Source organism: Myripristis murdjan, chromosome 23 (assembly GCF_902150065.1).
Source record: "Myripristis murdjan chromosome 23, fMyrMur1.1, whole genome shotgun sequence".
Lineage (NCBI taxonomy): Eukaryota > Metazoa > Chordata > Actinopteri > Holocentriformes > Holocentridae > Myripristis > Myripristis murdjan.
Genome location: NC_044002.1, coordinates 27,458,737 through 27,485,159, shown reverse-complemented (window position 1 = coordinate 27,485,159; position 26,423 = coordinate 27,458,737). Strand labels below are relative to the sequence as shown.

At 43.0% G+C, this 26,423-nt stretch overlaps 1 protein-coding gene across 1 annotated transcript in view; it reads right to left on the bottom strand.

Moving 5' to 3' along the window:
* The window catches only part of LOC115355191 (NACHT, LRR and PYD domains-containing protein 12-like), a gene marked incomplete at its 5' end in the record, with an annotated part of 86,424 nt that overhangs the window by 14,272 nt on the left and 45,729 nt on the right, over positions 1-26,423 (bottom strand). The window contains one exon of the mRNA XM_030045898.1: positions 20,920-21,162. Coding sequence (XP_029901758.1) covers positions 20,920-21,162 — 243 coding nt within the window. The remainder of the gene's footprint in view (positions 1-20,919; positions 21,163-26,423) is intronic.

Below are 26,423 nucleotides of genomic sequence, written 5' to 3'. Positions count from 1 at the left end.
GCGGGGGCAGCAGTCTAAGCAGAGACGCCCAGACTTCCCTCTCCCCAGACACTTCCGCCAGCTCCTCAGGAGGAACACCAAGGCGTTCCCAGGCCAGCTGAGAGACTTAGTCCCTCCAGCGAGTCCTGGGTCTTCCCCGGGGCCTCCTCCCGGTGGGGCATGCCCGGAACATGGACCGGAGGCGTCCAGAAACAGATGCCCGAGCCACCTCAACTGGTTCCTCTCGATGCGGAGGAGCAGCGGCTCTACTCCGAGCTCCTCCCCAGTGACCGAGCTCCTCACCCTATCTCTAAGGGAGCGCCCTGCCACCCTGCAGAGGAAACTCATTTCAGCCGCTTGTATCCACGATCTTGTCCTTTCGGTCATTACCCAAAGCTCATGACCATAGGTGAGGGTAGGAACGTAGATTGACTGGTAAATCGAGAGCTTTGCCTTTCGGCTCAGCTCCTTCTTCACCACGACGGATCGGTACATCGACTGCATCACTGCGGAGGCTGCACCGATAAGATAAGATAAGATAAGATAAGATATTCCTTTATTAGAGGCCACTCACACTGGCAAGTTTGATCCGCGCCCAAGCACGATTGCCCTTAAAATCCGGATTCTTTGACCAGTGTGATCGCTCCGTATCGTGCTTGAATACAGTACACTTCCCCCGCTCTGGCACGGTTGGAAGGGGTGTGCTTCAGCGCGGTACGGGCGCGTACATGAGCACATGCACGGTCACGCACGCAGTGCGCGGACGTAAATCATGCAACTGTCCTCCTGCCTCTGCAAAACTGTTTAATGTGCGCAGCGCGATTACCGGCGAATGGCCGCGTTGCGCAATCAATAATCAACCATGTTGTCTGTGTCATTGTCCGTTGTGCTGCTGCAACCGCGTATAAACAAAAGTCGGTTTATAATGAAAGTAAAGCAGTCTGTGTGCGGAGATCCGGCAGACCTGGTGCTGGCCGCGGCACCGCGTCGGCACTGGCCGCGGCACCGCGCGGTGTGCGGCCACCCGGTCTGCCGGATCTGCCAGGTGTCGCTCCGGCTGTCAGTTGGACCTTTCTGAAGAAGGAGGAAGTTACCTCCGAAACTGTCAAGGTAAATAAACACCCCATGTCTGATTAAAAGGACCAAAAACGTTTTCTAGTTAAAAGGAAGACATGATGTATTTGAACTACATTGATTTATAATGTCGGGCCATGCCTGTTGTTGTCGTATTTCAACGTGATGATGTGCACACCGGGGGCAATCGTGCTTGGGCGCGTTTGGGAAAAAGGCAATGTGAGTGCAGGCCAGCCGGGGACTGGAGAGGGGGGGATTTTGGCTTTAGCACGATACGGACTCAAACTTGCCAATGTGAGTGGGCCCTGAGTCTCACGGTGGGGAAATTTCACGCATCACAGCAGCAAAGTGGATAGCAATCCGCCTGTCGATCTCACGGCTCCATCCTTCCCTCACTCGTGAACAAGACGAGTGAGGGGAACTGCCACCTTATCGTGGTGGAGGGGTTTGTGTGCCCACATGATCCTAGGAGCTATGTTGCCGGGGGCACTTTGCACCTGTTAGGGTCTCCCACGGCAAACAGGTCCTAGGTGACGGGCCAGACTAAGAGCAGTTCAAAAACCCTTTATGAAGAAGAAAACAGTAAAGACCGTGACGTCGCCTGGTACGGCGGAGCCGGGGCCCCACCCTGGAGACAGGCCTGGGGTTGGGGCTCGTGAGCAAGCACCTGGTGGCCTGGCAGCCCGAATTGGTGACGTGGGTCTAACCCTCACCACCCACAGAGGGTGGCTGTAAGCGGCTGGTGCCTTGTGGATTGATCGGCGACCCGATCCTCGGACACAAGATTTTTTTATTTAAATTTAATTTTTTTTCCTTACTGCTCTGCAGACGCTCAGCCAGCTCCTCCTGCTTCATCCTCCTCAGGAAGTGCAGTGTGATCTGCAGAAAAAACTCCCTGCTCCTCCTCTGCTCTTCCTCCTCATCCTCCCTCTGCATCTCTAAGCATTCTGGGTAATCTGGACTCAGAGACCTCTGCAGGTTTTTCAGCTCCTTCTTCACAAAGGTGACCATGTTCTTCTTCAGCAGCTGGAACAGAAAATTAAAAGAATTAAAGAATTAAATTTTGGACACAAAACACAAAATCTAATCCAGGTCAAAGAACCTGAAGCTGGGCTGCACCAACGAGGATTCATTTTTAAAGTAGGGGTGGCGAAAATGGAAAATTTTCTTGGTCGACCACCGGGCCTCATTAATCGGTTTATTTTGGTTAACCGAGAATATTATCTTACTGTCTGTAAACCATAAAAGAATAACCGCAACAAATAGAAGCTAGCAGCGCTAACACCGGCGCCATTGTCCTGCCCCGGACACATACCTCTACGTCCGCGACCAACATAAGCTTGGCTCCTTTCTCCCATAGATATCTATAATCACGGTTTGCACCGACCTTTAAAACGTCTTGAGAATGAAGACGGGTTCAGTTTAAACCTCTCTTTAAACCTCAGCTTAGTTTCTACTCTAAAACTAGATTAAGTTTAATCCTGATTCTCCAAAACTGGTGTTTGATCAGTTTAAACTATGATCTGGTTTTAACTTTAATTTACACTTGAGGGCTTTAACTTTGAAAATGTCTGCATTTTGGAGCAAAATGATGGAGTTGTTCAAAGACAGAGACAGACTGTCCTGTCAGTCAGAAAGTCTCTTTTTTCTAATGATTCTGTTTTCTTTTATCTTGCAGAATTTGTCCGCCCTGCTGCATTTCTTCAGCCCAACCTGTTTCTCAGAAGAGGAGGAGAAGTTTGAACGTCTGTGGAGCCACGATGAGCAGCTCACTGCTTGTTAGCGAGCCACAGCAAACTGGTTCCCCTGTCAGAGGAAACAGACAAACTGCTTTCTCTCTTTCTGCTTCCTGGCTTCTGACAGCATGTGAGTCCGTCTGCTTTTAGTCCTCAACCTTCATGTGATCACTTGTTCCTCTGTTTTCCCAGTGAGCATCTTCACTTAACTGTCATCCGCTGAGGAAAGTTGAAATCTGTAAACTTGGACCAACTGAATCAGGATCAGTTTTTAATTGAGCAGCAGAGCTCTGCTTCCTGCTTCACACAGCTGCCCGTGTGAAGCGGCTGATTTCTGCAAACAGCCCGTGTTGGAGATCCAACATGGCAGCATTTTGCATTCAGCCTTGTGAGCGTATTCTTGTCTAAAGCAGCGAGTTCTGCAGGCAGCTCAGCTCACATCAGATATTTTACAAAGCCAAGTGGCAACGAGCCGATGGAAGAAAAGCTGAGCGCTGTAGAAGCAGTGAGAGACACCAGCTTTTAATCCCTGTGGACAGAGTGACTGACACAAACCATGTGGACACAGCCTCCCAGTGACGCTCTGCCTTCATCACCAGTAGGCACACTGACACATTTCACTTCTTTTACAATCATTTCATTTGTGATGGTGAGTTTCTCTGCTGTCCCAGACACTGTAGATTTGTGTCCCCGCTGCTGTTTGTATCGTCCCCAGGACAACGGGACATCCTTCATTTCCAATGCTGACTCTGACTGGAACTAATCTCAGATTAAATGAATCCTTGTTGCTGTAATCCAGCCTGAAAGATGTGAAGAGAGCAGCACGGAGACGATTCAGAGCAGAATGGCTGTTTTTCAGTTGGTATGTTGTTGGACATTTACTCACCTTAAATATGGAGGCCAGGTCTGTTTGATGCTGCTGGGCAGACTGAGCACTGGGAACCTCTGAGCTCTGCTGGACTCTGTGGAGGACACACACACACACACACACACACACACACACACACACACACACACATACACACACACACACACGGTTATTGGATGTGATGTTTTGAAAGAGGAAACTCAGTCAACAGAGTCTGAAGGATCAAACCAAATCTGGATCTCATGAATCTGATGACAGAAAAACATCTGATTTATCATCAGTTTGGCTGTCTTTGAAGACAATAAAACGACCCATAGAGCGGTCTCTCTTCATGGACACACAGCTGGGCTCAGGTCCAGGTCCGGGAGAGTCTGGTCTCTCCTGTTGGATCCTGATAGAAACATCATGAACACACTGAAGGGATCTGCTTTACTTTCTTAGTGACACACTAAGAAAATCATAACTTATTTTGAGAAACATTAAAAAATAGAAATAAAATATGATGTAAACACACACAGAGCTTTTCCTGTGAATTAGAGCTGAAACGATTACTCGAAGTAATCGAGTACCTCGATTCTTTTTTTGCCTCGGGTAATTTTTCCTGCCTCGAAGAATCGTTTAATAAATAAATAAATAAAAGTATAAATCCGCGGTGTTTCGCACGGACTATTTTTAATGTGGCACAACCGACACAACGTGCTTAAGTCACGCACGCAAAGGAAGGAGGAGGAGGCGGGCGTATTTTGAGAAGTAGCAGCGAGATGTCAGAAGGGAAGAGAGGATGAGGAAAGCCGGTGTGTGTGTGTGTGTGTGTGTGTGTGTGTGTGCATGCGTGACTGAGGAGCACACACCCATCGACGCTGTCTGAGGTGTAGTGCGGCGAGAACTCAGGTAAAACAACAGCGCACTGACATACAGTACAGGCCAAAAGTTTGGACACACCTTCTCATTCAATGCGTTTTCTTTATTTTCATGACTATTTACATTGTAGATTCTCACTGAAGGAATCAAAACTATGAATGAACACGTGGAGTTATGTACTTAACAAAAAAAGGTGAAATAACTGAAAACATGTTTTATATTCTAGTTTCTTCAAAATAGCCACCCTTTGCTCTGATTACTGCTTTGCACACTCTTGGCATTCTCTCCATGAGCTTCAAGAGGTAGTCACCTGAAATGGTTTTCCAACAGTCTTGAAGGAGTTCCCAGAGGTGTTTAGCACTTGTTGGCCCCTTTGCCTTCACTCTGCGGTCCAGCTCACCCCAAACCATCTGGATTGGGTTCAGGTCCGGTGACTGTGGAGGCCAGGTCATCTGCTGCAGCACTCCATCACTCTCCTTCTTGGTCAAATAGCCCTTACACAGCCTGGAGGTGTGTTTGGGCTCATTGTCCTGTTGAAAAATAAATGATCATCCAACTAAACGCAAACCGGATGGGATGGCATGTCGCTGCAGGATGCTGTGGTAGCCATGCTGGTTCAGTGTGCCTTCAATTTTGAATAAATCACCAACAGTGTCACCAGCAAAACACCCCCACACCATCACACCTCCTCCTCCATGCTTCACAGTGGGAACCAGGCATGTGGAATCCATCCGTTCACCTTTTCTGTGTCTCACAAAGACACGGCGGTTGGAACCAAAGATCTCAAATTTGGACTCATCAGACCAAAGCACAGATTTCCACTGGTCTAATGTCCATTCCTTGTGTTTCTTGGCCCAAACAAATCTCTTCTGCTTGTTGCCTCTCCTTAGCAGTGGTTTCCTAGCAGCTATTTGACCATGAAGGCCTGATTGGCGCAGTCTCCTCTTAACAGTTGTTCTAGAGATGGGTCTGCTGCTAGAACTCTGTGTGGCATTTATCTGGTCTCTGATCTGAGCTGCTGTTAACTTGCGATTTCTGAGACTGGTGACTCGGATGAACTTGTCCTCAGAAGCAGAGGTGACTCTTGGTCTTCCTTTCCTGGGTCGTCCTCATGTGTGCCAGTTTTGTTGTAGCGCTTGATGGTTTTTGCGACTCCACTTGGGGACACATTTAAAGTTTTTGCAATTTTCCGGACTGACTGACCTTCATTTCTTAAAGTAATGATGGCCACTCGTTTTTCTTTAGTTAGCTGATTGGTTCTTGCCATAATATGAATTTTAACAGTTGTCCAATAGGGCTGTCGGCTGTGTAGTAACCTGACTTCTGCACAACACAACTGATGATCCCAACCCCATTGATAAAGCAAGAAATTCCACTAATTAACCCTGATAAGGCATACCTGTGAAGTGAAAACCATTTCAGGTGACTACCTCTTGAAGCTCATGGAGAGAATGCCAAGAGTGTGCAAAGCAGTAATCAGAGCAAAGGGTGGCTATTTTGAAGAAACTAGAATATAAAACATGTTTTCAGTTATTTCACCTTTTTTTGTTAAGTACATAACTCCACATGTGTTCATTCATAGTTTTGATTCCTTCAGTTAGAATCTATAATGTAAATAGTCATGAAAATAAAGAAAACGCATTGAATGAGAAGGTGTGTCCAAACTTTTGGCCTGTACTGTATATATATACATAATTGCTCTTTATCTTGGCAAAAACGCATTTTATCCGATTACTCGATTACTCGATAAAATTTTTGGTCAAATACTCGATTACTAAAATATTCGATAGCTGCAGCTCTACTGTGAATAATGCTGCTGTGCTGATTTGCCTGCTGAGCTCTGAGATGGAGAACAGTCATGGACAGTCAGAGATCCTCATCTCACCTCTTAGCTTTGGTCTGGCTGTCATGTTCCCCAGACAGAGTGCTTTCAGAGGCAGGGAGCCCCTCCTCTCTCTCCTCACACACATCCATAGCCGTGCCGACACCTTGACACAAACACAGCGGCTCATTGATGACAACAAACTTTCCATGAGTCAGATGGAAGTCAACAGATATGAAACTATGGATTTGGGAAATGTCTGTGCAAGATCCTTTAATGCAATAATAAAATAGTGTGTTACATTTTTATTTTTATAGTAATCATCCTTCTTCTTCTCATTATAATTCTCATTATTATTTTACCTTTAAACTGCCGATTTCGAAGGGAGAGGAGAGGCAGCAAAGACAAATGGTGCGCGGCCCCGTTTTGCTGCGCGCCGCCGTCACTTTCGGCTGGGCCAAGCCCGAATTGGTGACGTGGGTCTAACCCTCACCACCCACAGAGGGTGGCTGTAAGCGGCTGGTGCCTTGTGGATTGATCGGCGACCCGATCCTCGGACACAAGATTTTTTTATTTAAATTTAATTTTTTTTTCCTTACTGCTCTGCAGACGCTCAGCCAGCTCCTCCTGCTTCATCCTCCTCAGGAAGTGCAGTGTGATCTGCAGAAAAAACTCCCTGCTGCTCCTCTGCTCTTCCTCCTCATCCTCCCTCTGCCTCTCTGAGCATTCTGGGTAATCTGGACTCAGAGACCTCTGCAGGTTTTTCAGCTCGTTCTTCACAAAGGTGACCATGTTCTTCTTCAGCAGCTGGAACAGAAAATTAAAAGAATTAAAGAATTAAATTTTGGACACAAAACACAAAATCTAATCCAGGTCAAAGAACCTGAAGCTGGGCTGCACCAATGAGGATTCATTTTTAAAGTAGGGGTGGCGAAAATGGAAAATTTTCTTGGTCGACCACCGGGCCTCATTAATCGGTTTATTTTGGTTAACCGAGAATATTATCTTACTGTCTGTAAACCATAAAAGAATAACCGCAACAAATAGAAGCTAGCAGCGCTAACACCGGCGCCATTGTCCTGCCCCGGACACATACCTCTACGTCCGCGACCAACATAAGCTTGGCTCCTTTCTCCCATAGATATCTATAATCACGGTTTGCACCGACCTTTAAAACGTCTTGAACATGAAGACGGGTTCAGTTTAAACCTCTCTTTAAACCTCAGTTTAGTTTCTGCTCTAAAACTAGATTAAGTTTAATTTTGATCCTCCAAAACTGGTGTTTGATCAATTTGAACTATGATCTGGTTTTAACTTTAATTCACACTTGAGGGGCTTTAACTTTGAAAATGTCTGCATTTTGGAGCAAAATGATGGAGTTGTTCAAAGACAGAGACAGACTGTCCTGTCAGTCAGAAAGTCTCTTTTTTCTAATGATTCTGTTTTCTTTTATCTTGCAGAATTTGTCCGCCCTGCTGCATTTCTTCAGCCCAACCTGTTTCTCTTTCTGCTTCCTGGCTTCTGACAGCATGTGAGTCCATCTGCTTTTAGTCCTCAACCTTCATGTGATCACTTGTTCCTCTGTTTTCCCAGTGAGCATCTTCACTGAACTGTCATCCGCTGAGGAAAGTTGAAATCTGTAAACTTGGACCAACTGAATCAGGATCAGTTTTTAATTGAGCAGCAGAGCTCTGCTTCCTGCTTCACACAGCTGCCCGTGTGAAGCGGCTGATTTCTGCAAACAGCCCGTGTTGGAGATCCAACATGGCAGCATTTTGCATTCAGCCTTGTGAGCGTATTCTTGTCTAAAGCAGCGAGTTCTGCAGGCAGCTCAGCTCACATCAGATATTTTACAAAGCCAAGTGGCAACGAGCCGATGGAAGAAAAGCTGAGCGCTGTAGAAGCAGTGAGAGACACCAGCTTTTAATCCCTGTGGACAGAGTGACTGACACAAACCATGTGGACACAGCCTCCCAGTGACGCTCTGCCTTCATCACCAGTAGGCACACTGACACATTTCACTTCTTTTACAATCATTTCATTTGTGACGGTGAGTTTCTCTACTGTCCCAGACACTGTAGATTTGTGTCCCCGCTGCTGTTTTTATCGTCCCCAGGATATCCTTGCGGGACATCCCGGGACATCCTTCATTTCCAACGCTGACTCCGACTGGAACTAATCTCAGATTAAATGAATCCTTGTTGCTGTAATCCAGCCTGAAAGATGTGAAGAGAGCAGCACGGAGACCATTCAGAGCAGAATGGCTGTTTTTCAGTCGCTATGTTGTTGGATATTTACTCACCTTAAATAATTGATGCTGCTGGACTCTGTGGAGGACACACACACACACACACACACACACACGCGCGCACACACACACACACACACACACACGCACACACACACACACGGTTATAGGATGTGATGTTCTGAAAGAGGAAACTCAGTCAACAGAGCCTGAAGGATCAAACCAATTCTGGATCTCATGAATCTGATGACAGAAAAACATCTGATTTATCATCAGTTTGGCTGTCTTTGAAGACAATAAAACGACCCATAGAGCGGTCACTCTTCATGGACACACAGCTGGGCTCAGGTCCAGGTCCAGAGGAGTCTGTTCTCTCCTGCTGGATCCTGATAGAAACATCATGAACACACTGAAGGGATTTGCTTTACTTTCATAGTAACACACTAAGAAAATAATAACTTATTTTCAGAAACAACATTCTGTGTAAAATCTAATGTTAACACACACATTCCCCTGTTATCCATTCACTGCAGCAGATATTGCACGGCCTACACCAAGACAGAAACATGAGGAACACACTGAAGGTCTCTGTGTCCTTATCTAAGGACTGTGAAGATGATACTAACAATGCCATCTGCTCTTCATCACCTTTTTCTTTTTTAAATTACCTTTTATCAGCAGAGTGGCGGCCATCTTTGAAGGAAATAGGTTCATCCATAGAGTCATCACTACTCGGGGACTCACAGCTGGGTTCAGGTTCAGGTTCAGGTCCAGATTCAGGTTCAGATGTAACAGGGTCAATTGTGCAGCAGACAAATATATATGTGAAAAACATTATGTACAGTAGTTATTGTTGTTATAATTATTATTGTTATAATTACCCAAAATCTGTGTACCTTTTTACATTTATTTTATTTGTATTTATTTAATACCTGACAGGTCGGGCCTCCCAGTCAGTACATAGGGACCGGAACATAAATTTGAGTCTGTACCGTGACGTTATTATATTGTGTGGCACCGCCCCTATATCTTGTGTTTTCGAATCCGTGTATCATTCATTCTTTCTATTTTCAATTGCCAATCAAAAATTTTAAAAATGAAAAAGTGACTGGTTGTTTTGTTATTTGTTTTTTAATCTAACACCAAAATCCAAAATGTGCCTGGTTTTTCATAGTTCAATTTTAGGCTCAGATCAAAAATACGAAATGGAAAAACGGGAATCAGGACTGAATTTGATTTTATTATTTAATTGGTCCGGTTTACGTGACCCAGAAGTTTGGTAATGAGCGGTAGCATATTTTGGATTTTGGTATTAGATTAAAAAACAAATAACAAAATAACCAGTCACTTTTTCATTTTTTTAATTTTTGATTGGCAATTGAAAATAGAAAGAACGAATGATACACGGATTTTTTCGCGCCCTTACCTCCCTTTTTGTTGTTGACCTCCATGGGAGAGGTAAGCGGCCTTCTAGTTGGGAAGTTTATGTGTGTTAGCATCAGCTGATTGTATTTATATGTTTAATAGCTAGCTGTGAGGTGCTTGCTATGTGTTTCAACATGTTTATGTATCATTTAATTTTTAAGGGCACAGTGTTTTGGGGGAGCTGACTGGAGGGATTTGTTTTTTTATGCCTTTTGTCAGAATAAATGGAGACTGCCTCCAAAGGTGTCATCATCTGAGACTCTTCCTACAATGCAGAGTAGTATCTCATTGGTTACACAGGTCCAGGTCTAGGGAGGTCTGGTCTCTCCTGCTGGACTGGGCTTCAACACAACACACACAGAGCTTTTCCTGTGAATAATGCTGCTGTGCTGATTTGCCTGCTGAGCTCTGAGATGGAGAACAGTCATGGACAGTCAGAGATCCTCATCTCACCTCTTAGCTTTGGTCTGGCTGTCATGTTCCCCAGACAGAGAGCTTTCAGAGGCAGGGAGCCCCTCCTCTCTCTCCTCACACACATCCATAGCTGAGCCGACACCTTGACACAAACACAGCGGCTCATTCATCACAACAAGCTTTCCATGAGTCAGATGGAAGTCATCAGATATGAAACTATGGATTTGGAAAATGTCTGAGCAAGATACGTTGATGCACTAATAAAATAGTGTGTTACATTTTTATTTTTATAGTAATCATCCTTCTTCTTCTCATTATAATTCTCATCATTATTTTACCTTTAAACTGCTGATTTCGAAGTTAGACGAGCGGCAGGAAAGACAAATGGCGCGCGGCCCCGTTTTGCTGCGCGCCGCCGTCACCTCCTCATTTAGTGTCAAAGTCTGGAAACATCAGAGCGACATCAAACATTTTATCATAAAATCCAGAAATAAACAAGCGCCCTGTTTCGGAATAAGCTGAACGCTTTCAGGTGTGAACGGTGTCGAGACTTTAAACGGTTCAAAGTGTCAGAGAGCAGCTTTTAGGCGGAAGAATTCAATAAACGGCCCAAATCAAGTGAGAAGCCCAGAAGAGTGGGAGTGTGTTTGCTTTTTCGATTCAACACTCCACTTCGTGTTCACACACACACACACACACACACACACACACACTCCTGTCACCGACACAGGACACTCACAGCTTCTTTTTTAGGCTACAGTCTGATAGTTTACAGCTAAATGGAGAATCTGAAGTCTTACCGGAGACGCTGATGGCGGAGTCACAGGACAAATGTTTGCTTTCACTTTGGGCTCCAGAGCGGGAGGCGGCCTCTGCTGCCCGGCTACAACAGGAACTCAACATCACAGCCACCGGATCAGTGTTGCCAGGTGGGAAATGTAGGATTATCGTACCAGAGGCTCAAAACTATCGTATTTTGAGGGAAATTATCGTACACCTGTGATAACCAACATAACAAGCCCAATGATGCGCTATTGACAAATATAGTCACTGTAGTGTTTCACAGCGTCCTGCAGGCACTCAGTGGCGTCAGTACGGAACGGATTAACGGCGCCAACTGCTTCTGTTTTGAATCGCGCCAGAGACCTGACTGTGAGCGTCTCGTGGGGCGGGTGCAGCTGACCATTCAGCCAATCATCCTCGTTGTGCTGCGACAAACGCATAGACGTCATACACGATTGGCTGGAAACACGTCACATGGGGATAGATGCCTTCAGGGTAAAAAAAAAAAAAAAAAAAAAAAAAAAAAAAAAACTCTCCGGCGGACAGTTGCGGCAGGCAATAATATGAAATGGTCAAATTATCGTACATTTGGCCTTTTTGGGGATTATTGATCGTACATCGTACAGAGGGCCAAATTATCGTACAAATACGATAATTATCGTACACCTGGCAACACTGCACCGGATGCAGAGCGATCAAACTTGTGTTGGAACATCAGACAAGAGCCATCATATCAACAAATAAAACATAGAAACTCTGTCATCATTTACTTCTTGCAAAAATATGTGTGTTCTCAGTGTTCTCTGTGTGTTGGGGAAACCAGCAGGGAGAGAAAAATCTGCATGAGAAGACATAAAAGTGCAATTAACAATAATAGTGTTCTGGTAAAGATCCAGATATTCAGATATTCAGCACGTAGTTATTAGGGCTTTATGCGCTCAGAGGGATAAGACTCCGCCTGGTGGAGGAAGAGAGTAACGACATGTTAATTCTACGAAGGGAAAACAGGAGGATTTTCATGTTGAGCACTGAAAGAAAACTGTGATTCATCCTGTCTTCTGTGTGTGTGTGTGTGTGTGTGTGTGTGTGTGTGTGTGTGTGTGTGTGTGTGTGTGTGTGTTCAGCTGTTTCCCTCTCAGTTTATCTGCCAAAGTTCTCCTCTCAAACAGAACTTGCAGGAGAGATTTTACTGAGGTACGATTTGGAGGAGGTGCAGCTCTCACACTCATCATTGTTGTTGTAACGGCAGCTGTCCAAACCGGTCCTGACCGAGGACGCCTCAGTTCTGCTTGGGGCGATAAAAAGATAAAAATGACTTCAACTCTTCTATAGATTTACTTAAAAATGTGAAGGCATGAAACTGATATTTAATAAGGAATAGATGGAATGTGCTGTATTTTTTTTTTAATCAACATACAATATATGTAACTATATATTGTTAACCACTGGTGGACTCAGAGGGGCACCAGCACGGCTGAAGTGCCTCTAGAGCACCAAAAACAGAGGAAGTGCCCTACTGTCTGCCCTTCACATGGGGAAAAGATCCAATGCCCTCCAGGGTGCCACTTCATGCAATAAATAACTAATAATAATAATAATGATAATAAATGAGGTGCTCCTCTGATGGAGAAGTGTCCCTCCAGTGGATAAAGGAGCTGCGGTGCTGTAAAGGCTGTCTCTACATGTGTGAGCCGCTGGAAGTTTCTTCATGGATGAGCCTCCAGAGGAGAAAATGTGCTGTGCTGCTGCAGGACAGGTGGCCTTACAGTGGGATAAAGGTTTTACTCAGTTTGTCCACAAGAGGGCAGCAGGTACAACTTTATACGTAATTCACATACTTTTTTTTTTTACATTTGTAAGGCACATGATTTTATTTATTTATTCATATTAGTAGTGGTACTAGTACCTGTGTATTTGTGTTTGTGCTTCTACCACCCGGGCTAATGACTTAGCCCGGGTGGTAAGAACTGCACAGAAGATTGTGGGCTGCCGTCTACCAGATCTGGACTCTACACTGACAGAGTCCAGAGGAAGGCCAGACGCATTGCCACAGACCCCACACACCCGCGAAATGCACTGTTTGTACTGCTTCCATCAGGAAAGCGGTACAGGAACATCATAACAAAAACAAAGAGACTCAGGGACAGCTTCTTCCCCAGAGCTGTGAAAGCTATCTCTCCCCTGTAATGTTACTCTTTTCTCCACACATGCAGCCACATACTCACCTTCTCATATACTGACAATCAGACTGGACTTGCACTAAGCTGCTCTTTATCCACTTTAATTCATTTTATTGACTACCTCACTCTTCTATTTATTCCCTTTTTATTCTTCAATGTTGGTTATTTTTGTGTGCGGGTTTGTTATTTATGTTTGGTACTTATACTTGCCATTTATGTGTGTTTTGAAGCCGGAAGTGCCTACTAAATTTCATTATGTTCTACATAATGACAATAATTGATGTGGTGCAACACACACTTCTGCAGCTAAAACTAGTCCTTAATGCTGACAAAACTAAACTAATGTTATTTTCAAACTCTAGGAAGGGTCCGCAAATTAGCCCCACAGTGTCCACTCTTGAGGGAAATGAAATTGAGGTGGTTCATGAGTACAAATATCTTGGTATCTTGCTTGATGACGCCCTCACTTTCAAACCCCATATTGAGAATCTTGTGAAGAAACTCAAACTGAAATTGGGTTTTTTCTTCCGAAATAAATTTTGTTTTTCTTTTGAGGTTAAACAACGCCTTGTCACTGCAACTTTTTTTTTATCCATTTTAGATTATGGAGACCTGTTGTACATGAACGCTTCTGCTCAATGTCTGAGAAAGACTGACTCTGTGTATCATGCTTCTCTGAGGTTTATTACTAACTGTAGGGCCCTGACCCATCATTGTGAACTGTATTCTCGAGTGGAATGGCCTTCTTTGTCCACCAGGAGGTTGGCTCACTGGTACACTTTTATTTATAAGGCCATGCTTGGACTACTTCCCTCTTACATTTGTAACTTAATCACGCAGAGAAGTGTTGGTTCTTGCGGTTTGCGTTCAAACAAATATTTGCTGCTCACTGTTCCATCTGCCCACACTGAACTGGGAAAAAGGGCTTTTGTCTTCTCTGCCCCTTCTACATGGAACCTGTTGCAAAAGGACCGGAAACTAATGGAACTTATCTCATTGAATGACTTTAAATGCAGACTGAGAGCACATGAGACAGCCTCCTTAACCTGTAACTGTTTTATCTAATTTGTATGTCATTTTAATTGTGTTGAAACTGGAAATGTAACTTTTTGCTGCCTCTTGGCCAGGACTCCCTTGAAAAAGAGGTTTTTAATCTCAATGGGATATTCTTGGTTAAATAAAGGTTAAATTAAAAAAATAAATAAATAAAGACTCTTGAATCTTGAATCTAGCAGCAGTAACAGCAGCAGCAGCAGTAGTAGTAGTAGTAGTAGTCATGGTAATAGTACCCAGTGCCGGCACTAGCCATTTGGGTGCCCTAAGCACAAATGCTTTGTGGTGCCCCCCCCCACGCCGCCGCCGCCGCCGCCAGAAATGAACAATAACTCAGTATTTGTCATTGCGTTTCTCTTTATTTTACAAAATAACTTTTCAACATTTATGTTTCAAAAACTGTTGGAAAAAATAAGAGATAAATAATAATAATAAAATCTTTATAACACACTGACTAAACACTAACTAAATATGGCACCAAACACTCAAATAAATAAATAAAATAAAATAATTTAAAATAAAAAATAAATGACACCACTATTAAATAAAGATCTGTCAAAACTGTAAAAACAGTACTAAGTATCCTTGAATAAGGAACTGGTTGGTGATTGACGTCTGCTTGTGGATGGTTGATCATCTGGATCTTCCACTTGGCTTTGTGTTCCTCCTTGCACATATCGAAGCATTGAGCCTGTAATCACAAACACAAGACAAAATACTCAGGGATTCTACAGTGAAATACAGTTTTGAACCATGGTACAAAAATATTTCAAAATTAATTATAGTGTTATGTAGGCCTATATTTAAAACACTGGTACATGAAAAATTTATTATTTTACCTTTATAGACAAGGATTAATGGGGCACAATATAAAAATTCTGTACATAGTTTGAAAACTATGAATATGAAGAGGGGAAATGTACACAACTTTAATATTGATTTTTTTCAAATTACAGTTTCACCAGCAGATGTCGCTCTTGGCCTATGAACCTCACGAAAATGTTGTGTGAGCTGCCGGCCAGTCGGTCACCGTAATGACTGGTGTATCCGCACTCCATCGGAAAGCTCCGGCTCTCTGCTTTTGGAAACCGTCGTAATTTTTTCGATAGCACCACTGGTTCAGGAGTTACGGTAGTGACAAGCTCACATTACAAACTTGTGACACATCGGGGAATCTTCGGTGATTGGACGGTCGAAGTGTCAGTAGTCCTACATGCTACCGTAATGGCACTCTATATAGGCGCAAAGCTCCGGTTTCAGATGTTTTTTGAAGTTTCTGAATATCTTAAACGGTCACGTAGACACCGTTATGTAACGTCGGCATGCCGAATCCTGTCGGCGCCGACATCGCCGGTGTAAGAGGGCTGATAATCAATCACCTGTCTAATTTGGTATATCACATCAAAGTTCAGGTTACCAAGACCCGTTTTCCATTCATCAACTCATTATTTTTGTTTTTCACTACACAATCACATACTCGTTGGTTCATCGAACATAACAAACGCCAAATACAGACATCTCAACTCCAGATCCATATCCATATACACAACTAAAAATAACTAGCTAGCCCAGCATCAATTATTTGAAACGTAACACTTACGTCTGAACATGGCTAGTGGGAGCTAACGTTACAGAGGTTGTTGACGGTAGTATTATCTGGCACGAGCATAGACATGCATACTAGGGCAAAAAGTAACAAAATTAACATTTGTTATTGTCTTACCTGCAAGTGACGCGCGAGCATCATCTCGTTGGTTCTTTCTTTTCCTCTTTTCCGCCCCCGACTCTTGCTGCCTTTTCGATGACATGTCCAAAAATAAAGGTCTGCCAAACTTGTGATTGAAGCGTAATGGAGCAAACCACTAGGGGATGGGGGAGGGGGGCACCAAAGGTGGACTGGGGAGAAGGCCGCACAGGAGATTCATGTTTTTCTCGAGCAAATAAGCCTATGTTATTTTTGTATTGCTTATATCTATTAACATGTTTTACACACTTTACACAATTTTAAATATATCATTGTTATGATTACTATTATTATGATGATTTTTCACGAGCTTGTTTTTTTTTTTTTTTTTGGTGCCCCCCCAGGCACTTGGTGCCCTACGCGCAGTGCGTGATAAGCGTGTGCGGGGCGCCGTGTCTGATAGTACCTATGTGTTGGGTAAGAGCAGTAGTCGTAGTAGTAGAACTTGTGTGTCCTCGAGCCATTGTTTTTTCGGAGTTTGTGGCGGCAGATACAAGTTTACACATAATGCACATACTTTTTTTTAATTTTTAAAGCACATTATTTTATAATTTATAATTTATTTATCTATTTTTACTACAGTTTTACTACACACTTCTGCTACATATTCACTTTCCGTAACTCTTTCCAGTCAAGCCACCACACATCACATCAGTTCACTTCCTGTTAGCTTTTTCATCTCCTGGACCCAAACTCCCTAATCCAATGAATGGCTGAATCTCAATCTCCCTTAGCCCTGAGCCCTGAGCCCTCCCTGACTTAAGTAGCTGCACCTGGAAAGTGATTAGGGAGTTTAAGCAACGGCGGATTGTGCGGCGGCTACGGCAACCGGAAATGGATCTGCGCTCTGCTGATCGAGACTTCAGCCGTCGTGCCGGCGTTGTCTGCCGTAGCCTGATCCTGATCTACAACGGCGAAAGGATCATTCTCACGTAGTCGCTACAACGCGTGATACAGGCCTGTCAGTTAAATAGTTTTCCTCGTATTTCTGAAATTAAATGTGTTCTTGCACGTCATGCAGGTCACGCACTGAAGTATCCCTTCACACTCCGATCAGATGTGTGCTTAATTGTCAATAATTAATTATTATTAGTAATATATTATTATTATTAATTAAATCTTTAAATTATTGTCCGAAATGCACACATCTTTCCGTTTTGCTCTCTACCTGCACTTGGCATAATCACAATACATTTGAATAGCAAAAAAACTAGAAAGCACTCACTATGAATGTAACACTTTTAATTAATAAAACTGCACAGCGTTGACGCTGAGGAAAACGCTGCCGCAGCAGTTTGCTTAATGACTACTGTGGATTTGACAGCTACGGCAAGACCGTCGGGAGAGAGCCATTTCCGGTTGCAGTAGCCGCCGCACAATCCGCCTTTGCTTAAACTCCCTATTGAGTGCGTGAGGCTGCAAAGGGCTGAAGTACTATAAAAAGGGAATGGGACAGCCCTTTGTTTGGTTGTCAACAGCGATGCATCATGTTTCTCACAATTGCAGCTTTGGGACTTTTTATTTTACATCTTTTTTTTTTTGTTTTATATAAAATATTATACTCACATGAGAACTTCTTTTTTGCGGCGTCACTGCTGATTGCACCCTCCATGTTTTTTGTGTACAAATTTGCTTGTTTCACTTCATTTTTATAGCGGCTGCCAGCTTGGGCCTATTCCATCAATCTGGCTAACGGGATAGCCTGGCTTATTTCGATAAGCCTCACTAATTTAAGTGAGAGTTCTGTTCCATCAAAGTGGCTTGTATAAGCTGCAGCTCAATAACCATGGCAACTTAGTCAGCAGAACTAGCCTGCTCCGTGGCGGCTTACAGCCAAGCTTAGCTCAGCTGCTGTCAGAGAATGTCCGACGGACGCAAACAGACCCCAGATGACGGCTCCGTCATGTATATTGTTGCCATGGCATCACATATTCAATTCAATTAAATTCAAATTTAATTATGTAGCACCATGTCCGTGTTCGGAAATATAAGTTCAGACTTATTTCCCATAATGTGACCAAGCATGAATGTACGTGTTTACTTAATGAAAATAAACGTAATGAAAATCATGTGTTACCACTGCCAGTCTCCGAAATCAACCGAATAAACAATCAATTACTCAATCAAATTTTATTCATGTAGCACAAGTCAGACATCAAATGCAACAAGTGTTGAACATAGAGGAGTTAAAAAGAACATGAGGTTAAATAATAATAAAAAAAGACGTCTTATTTTATTTCCCACCCGCAATTTGCGATGATCCGCCTCTATTCTGCCCGAAGCCAATAGGTTAGTGGACACAGGTGAGGGACGTTTACAAGAACAATTTTTACAGTTTACAAGAAATTATTTATTAACCATTCAAAAAAAAAAAAAAAAAAAAAAAAAAAAAAAAAACCTCAATCATCATAATTTTGTTCAAGCTGTGAAGACAAAGAATGAAAGCATTAAATACAGTCCAAACCATGGCTTTCTGTTGTGTTTAAATTTATACTTACTTCCTTCTCCAGTTTTTTGATTTCCGTATCCCAACAGTGGTTAACAATCCCGCTTCCGGTGCCCCCCTGGCCGTTAGCGGCGCCCCTCCAGCAGATGGCGCCCTAGGCAGTTGCCTATACCGCCTATGCCAGAAGCCGGCCCTGTTTGTGATGATTTCCCTATATTCTTCATATAGTTCCATCAGCAGTGTCTGCTCCGCCGCTGAAAATGTCAAGGCTCTCCTTTTCCCCTCCTTTTGAGACGTTTGTATCTTTGTTTCGACACTCGACTGTTCTGGGCTGCTTATGTGCCCCGTGAACGCGCGCACTTGAGGCTTGTTCAAACGTGGCTAGAATTAGCGCTGACCTGACACGGCTGAATCGCGTTAGTGGAACGGGCTGAGGCTTTAATGAAAGTTGACACTAATTCAAGCCAGGCTATATCACATAAGCGCAGCTTTCTTTAGCTGCTTTCATGGAATAGGCCTCAGGTTTCCCCAGGGGATTCATGTAATACAATGCAATGAACTATGGGTAATTCCCTTCCGCTAAGTCTGTGGAGATGCCCACTTACGGAAAGGGTGCATTAAGGGCTCAAAAAGTCCGCGAGGGATCCCTCACGCACTTCATGATTTGTCAATGGGACAACCCTAAGCCCTCACAGACTTAGCGGGAGTGCGCCTCAAAGTCAGTGAGTGTGTGAGGGTGGACATTGGGATTGGGCCATTGACTTCACACACACACACACACACACCACTTCCTCTTACTCTAATTAACTTCCAAAATAAACAAAAATATTTATAACAATGAATTTGTACTTTTTTAAAAAACTTATTTATGCTGTGGGCCTGTGGCATCTGTTAATATTAAATGAAATTGCTTTTTAAATCATTTTAATGAATATTTTTTTTAAACTTAATTAACTTTGTCTTGAACATAAATTTTATTACAATGAATTATCTTTTTAACCTGGTTACATGCGGAAAACAAATATCAACGTTCAACAACAATTTTTTAGCCTTCTGTGTACAACAGAACTGCACGGAGAAAAAACAGCGCCACAACCGAGCGGCCCGGATCAGTAAAAGACTGAACACAAATGTGCATACAGTGCAATAAAATCAATCAGGATAGAGAGAGAGAGAGAGAGAGAGAGAGAGAGAGAGAGAGAGAGACAGAGAGAAGCTCCTTGTTTATTGTCCCATAATCAGAAGTTGATTAAATAAATAAATATTAAATAACAGCAAAAGACATGATAGATAGATAGATTTCCTTATGTTTCATTATTTTCATTATTTTTTTCATTATTTCATTTATTTTTTTTCCTTTCATGACAATGCACAAAAATACACTATGATGCTTTTCATGATTAGAAAGGAGCAGAGAAAGAATATAATTCTTATTTTTTGTCTGCCCCTTACTTGAACACAAGGAATCTTGGATTGTCCGTCATCTGCAGTTACCTACCATTTGCTCATCATTTGCCTTTACCATCGACTGCACCCTTGTTCATAACAATTCATTTTAATACAGCATGTGTCACTTTTTTTCTATATTGAATTAAATTCAGTCAATAACATGAAATTCACATTTAACATTTTTCATCTGAAAAAAATCTGTAAATATACTTTGGTATAAAAATCAAATCAAAATAAGTTACAATGAAAAACAAATAAAATGCAGGGAAAAGAAAAAAAAATCAGGGAGTAGATGTGAAATATCAAAGTGATCTAATGATTTTTGCCAATTTGTGATTTAAAAAAATGATCTTTGAGGAAAGCGTTGAATAACTTTATTGACACTCCCATCATGACAGAACGAGCAGCGTGTTATGAATCTCTCTGTGGCGGCAACTTGTCATGAAAATCGACGCTGCTAAAGTTCTTAAAATGAAGTGAGCTGATTGGATGTTGCCAGGCAGGTTAACTGTGTGATGTTAGAAGTGTTTCTGCACACAGGAGGAGACTCTCACTCCATCTGACACAGAGACACTGAGGAACCAGACCAAATCCCAAACCCCGGGTAAAGAGGCTGAGTGAATGTGGAGGTGAAGGTGTGGAGGTGGATCAGTGTGTCAGAGGAGACGCTGTAGAAGGACAGAGAGCCAGCAGGCCAGTCCAGATACACTGCCACTCTGTTAGAGGAGGGGGGGGCAGGGATGTCTGTGCCAATGTTGTTGTGCCTGGCAGAGAAACTTACATCAGAGCAGCTCAGACTCCAGGAGTTTTTGTTCCCTCCAAACCAGCTGTCAGCACTGCCTCCTCTCCTGCTGATTCCTCTGTAAGTCACTGCGATATGAACCTGTCCTTTCCACTCGACCTCCCAGTAACAGCGACCAGTCAGACCATCTCTACACAGGATCTGTTCCCAACAGTCAAACCTCTCTGGGTGATCAGGATATGGCTGCTTCTCTCTCACTGTTGTCACCTTCCTGTTGTCCTCAGACAGGACGAGGTGTCTGTTTGCTGTGTTTGTGTCCAGTTTGAGTTCACAGGAATCTGATGGAGAGAACAAGATACAAAACACCAGCAGATTGTTATCTAACACACCTGTTGTCTTTATTATCTGTTGCTTTATTAACAGTTTCAAGTCAATCGTTAAACACGGTCATGATGCCAGAGCTGTTTATATGGAAAGCAAAAGGTTTTTATGTAAATAATTTTTGTCTTTTTTTCCCCTATTTTCTTTTCATAAATTTAATTTCAGCTGTTTTAATTATGCACTTTGTAGGTTATGTTTTATGTTTTATCCTTTATATCTTGCTATATATAGAAAAACTTTGTAGCTTTGTTTTGAAAAATGCAAAATAAAACAATAACAATAATAATAAAACAATAAATAATAAATAATAAAACAATAATGATTATAATAATGATTATACAATAAGAGAATACTAGCAAAAAACGTTGATATTTTGAGAGCAAAATGCCCACAGTATGAATACATTTTGATCATACAATTTATGTTGTTGGTAATAGTGGTATGTATGCCAGTGATGCTAATGCTGGCCCAATCACTGTACTGACAATAACAGTCAAGCACACCCTCTCCTGTAATAATGCTTAATAATAATTGTTGTCATTATTAGACAGATAGATAGATAGATCTTTATTGTCACTGCACAATCATATATGGTATAATAATGCAACGAAATTAGGGCTCAGTACTTTCGGTGCAGGGCAGAATAGAAAGCATCGTGCAACCTGCTAGTTGAATAGCCGAGTCTCTGATATCAGAAAAATGCAACAGTCACGGAAACACTTGTTGGATGCGATGTGCAGGTGCAGTTCGCCGATTTTGTTAGTTATGGACCCGGCGTTGGAAAATGCTGGGAGGCGGCGGCTTAAAGGGTTGTCTTTTCAGCCGTGCTAATGCACCGGCCCTGCAGCCTCGCTTTTGTTTTGTTTTGGTGTCCTCCGGAATGTCCTGGTAGCGATGAAAGTCCAGTGAAATTGGTATTTCGCAGCGTCCAGTCAGTCGTGTACGCGTACGCGTACAGTCCTGACGACTGTATGCGTACATTGCCCAACAATAGGGGGTGTTTTCATCTAAAAACACAACTGTTCACACATACAAAAACATATAATACGGCACCAAGAGTGGAGAGCTGTAAGCTGCTGCGTCTATGCGCGCCGCCATGGCATTGTTATTACTATTATTAGCATTAGCATTATTGGCATTATTATGTACTTGCCTTGAAAAGGCAACACATCTTAATCTTGTGCATATTTAGTGTGCAAGCTGGCAGCTTGCACACTCACGTTCTTCCTACTCTAGTAGTGTGGCAGGATCTAAGCTGCAGGCCAGGTCACGTACTTGTTTGGGCGCCAGGAAAAGTGTAAGAGCCAGGTCATCGTGACCTGTACTGGCACCGAACAAGGCAAGTACAGGAAAGGTGCAATCGCCAAGCCATTGTGATCAGGACTGACACCAAAACAAGGCAAGTATAGGCTAAGAACATGAGTAGCAAACATCTGGAGATTCTGGGAAATAGGCAAGCACACCACACACACTCATGGTGTTAAGTAATCAGAGGAAGCTGGTTGGAGTCCAAGTTAAGTTAGGAAGTTAGGTCTGCCAAAATGTCATGAGATACTGTCCAAAACAACGCATAACCAATACACACCCAGGGTATAAAAAGTGATGGCATGATCTGTAATGTGGGCTTTTTGGAAGAATTGTCTCTGATCTACGTTGTTAGTAGGGCCGCTGTGAATAAAGAGACTCCCCATCTGACACCTGTGTCTCGACCATCTGATTCCTTTTTGAACCACCACTTTCTGCCACGACACTACTATTTCTTTCTTTCTTTCTTTATTACTGTGCAAGCTGCCAGTTTGCACACTCACGTTCTTCCTACTATTTCTTTATTTCTTTCTTTATTACCGTGCAAGCTGCCAGTTTGCACACTCACGTTATTCCTACTATTTCTTTCTTTCTTTCTTTCTTTATTAGTGGGCAAGCTGGCAGCTTGCACACTCACGTTCTTCCTACTATTTCTTTCTTTATTTCTTTATTATTCTGTGCGTTTTTTGGCCCATTACTCTTCCTACAGCTTTCGTTTTAGGCCCACACAATAAATGGGAAAAATGTGCAGCCCAATTGTAAGACGTTTGGAAATTACTTTTATAAGGAATCCGACTTCCGGAATTTTCACAATTCCAATTTTACAGAAAATTTCGGCCAACAGAAATGAATGGCCAAAACTTTGGAAGGCTCCAGGGCGCCGAACTTTTGAGCTGCGTCCACGCACCAAATATGAAAAGCGTGCATCTTGTGTAAAAAAAGCAACATGTGAATTTTCAAGCTGCTCCGACTTTCCGGTTCTCCGCAATTCCAGTTTGAAGCCGAAATCCGGACGCAATACACACTAATGGCGGAATACTCGGAAAACCTTCCAGGGAGAAATATTTTGGCCCGTAACTCCTCCTACGGCTTTCGTTTTAGGCCCACACAATGAATTGGAAAAATGTGCGGCCCGATTGGGAGATGTTTGCTATTACTTTTACAAGGAATCCGACTCACGGAATTCTCGAAATTCCAATTTTACGAAAAATTTCGGCCATCCGAAATGAATGGTCAAAACTTCTCAAGGCTCTGAGTGCATTCACGGACATGCCCCCCTTTATCTCCAGGAACTACTCACTCTCCAGACCTCTCCACGTACCCTCCGCTCAGCAAGCTCAATCACCCTCCAAGCTCCAAGAACCAAGCTTCGTTCCATGGGTGATCGGGCCTTTTCCTCTGCTGCCCCAAGGCTGTGGAACGCCCTCCCTGACCACATGAGGGCCCAACAATCTACCAATGATTTTAAAAGAACTCTAAAGAAACCTACTTATTTAAAAAGGCCTTTTGTTAGTGTCTGCCCGATTCTCCTTTTAATACTTTATTGTTCTCTTAATACTTTTAACATTTTATTGATCCTTTAATCTTTCTTCTTTTTCCTCTGTAGCACTTTGAGATTGTTAAATGTAAAGTGCGTTACAAATAAAATTTATTATTATTATTATTATTATTATTATTATTATTATTATCTGAGGCACAGAGCTTTGACCTGCGTCCACACACCAAATACAGACTTTCCGTTTTTCCACAATTCCAGTTTGGAATTGGAATTTCGGACGCAATACACACTAATGACGGATTGTTCAGAGTGCCAGAGTGAGTGACATCACAGCTAGAGTGCAGCAGCCCTGGAAAATCGTCTAAAAATTTTCTAATTTACTTGGTCTCCTTGCCACAATTTTCACTCCACATGTATAGATTCGGGTGAAGTAGTAGGAAAACTAGATTTGGTTTGAAAAATGGAAATACAAAAGCAAAGTAGCTTCAACTTTTTACACTGTGACACTTAACGAGGCAGGAGTGCCAGCTCTCTCCCCCATAGACTCCCATTATATCTGGAACCCAAAATCTGGGGAGAGAAGCAGAAACACACACTTTTTTAACTCGCCGAATCTCAGGCATTTTTGGGAGTTGGAACATAATTTTGACACAGTTTGAAAGCCCAAAGCCTTACTTTTCTCATGATACATTTTATTTTATGCTCAGAAACCGTGCACCGCGGTTACTCTTCCAGCTTGTCTACGCAGTTTCCCCAGAAACTGCACTTTTCTAGTTTCTTTATTGGTGGGCAAGCTGGCAGCTTGCAAACTCACTAGGGATGGGCTTATCGATCCTGTGGTATCGATATATCGATACTCACACGCTACTCATTTGGGATCAATTTCCTTAAACAAATATCGATACTAACAAATAAGAATTGGGGGTGCATGCATAACTTTCAGCTGTTTTAGATAGCTTCCTTCACTTACTATGTGCCGAGACACCCCTGTGCCTGGTGGCGTATTGAGCTGGCCCATGTCACGTGACGGCCCGACAGCACAGCCAGCAAGAGTGGCTTGAATGCGGGAGCCGGAGGAACACACAGCAACAGGAGCAACACTACACAACCTACAACAAGTATAAGGCTGGCGGTTTAGCGCATGTCCAAGCGGTCGCAAGGGTGGCAAGGACATCAAAGTTTCTTCAGAAACTTTACAAAGTCTAGTTATTATGACAGTAGCAGACACATAACAGAAGTGTGGTCATAATTCATTATAACTGGCCTGTCATTGGTTGTAACGTTCAACATGTTCAATTCTGTTTTGTGCCTTTCTGTGTTACTCGTTCACTTTAAGAGCTAAGTGTGTTGCCATAGTAACGGGTAACTCCTTGTGGCGGTATAAAAGCAGTTTGTGGTGCGTGTTACGGCGCCATGTTACTGAGCAGCAACATGTGTTAGCACTGCAACAAACAACACGCCAGTTGGCCAAGTCAAGCAGAGAAGTTGTCTGCCTCTGTTTCCCCACAACATCCACGCTGGAAACACACAACTTCCACATGTTAGACATTTCATTACATGATGATACAAGCATGGACATTTTTACTTACAAGGAATACAAGGAAGTTTATTCGTTATTACACAACAGGTTGTATTACGAAATTAAAATGTGGTTCCCTCTTAATTGATTCATTAATAAAACTAAATCCACACTTACACTTCCTCAGGCCTGGTTTCAACCACTGCTCTCCACCATGGTCCACCCTGGAGGAAAAAACAGAGTCAGAGCAGCAGATTCTCTTTGAGGATGGAAACATGGGCAGTAAATAACCTTCCCTATGAAGGATTTAGCAGAGCACGTCACTCATATCCACCATTCAACATGAAACAATATTCCTCAGGCCTCTAGAAGACATTGTGTGTGTCTCTCCATACCTGAGAGCCTCCAGTCTCCAGGTTGGATCCTCCAGTCCAGCAGAGAGCAGCTTCACTCCTGAGTCTCCTGGATGATTGTAGCTCAGGTCCAGCTCTCTCAGATGGGAGGGGTTGGAGCTCAGAGCTGAGGCCAGAGAAGCACAGCCTTCCTGTGTGAGCAGACAGCCTGACAGCCTGCACATGGACACACCAAAAACAACAACACAGTCTGATACACATACATGTTGGATTTTTCCATCAGCACACTAATCTGAAATTAGCTGGGTTCATTCAGACAAATATTCAAATGTGTGATCAGCTTTGTATTTTCATTTAGTCCAGTTTGAAAGCTCTTGAGTTCTCTGATCCTGACCTGAGAGCCTCCAGTCTGCAGTGTGGACTCTCCAGTCCAGCAGAGAGACACTTCACTCCTGAATCCTGCAGCTGGTTGTTACTAGGTCCAGCTCTCTCAGACTAGAGGACTGGGAGCTGAGAACTGAGGCCAGAGCTGCACAGCTTCTC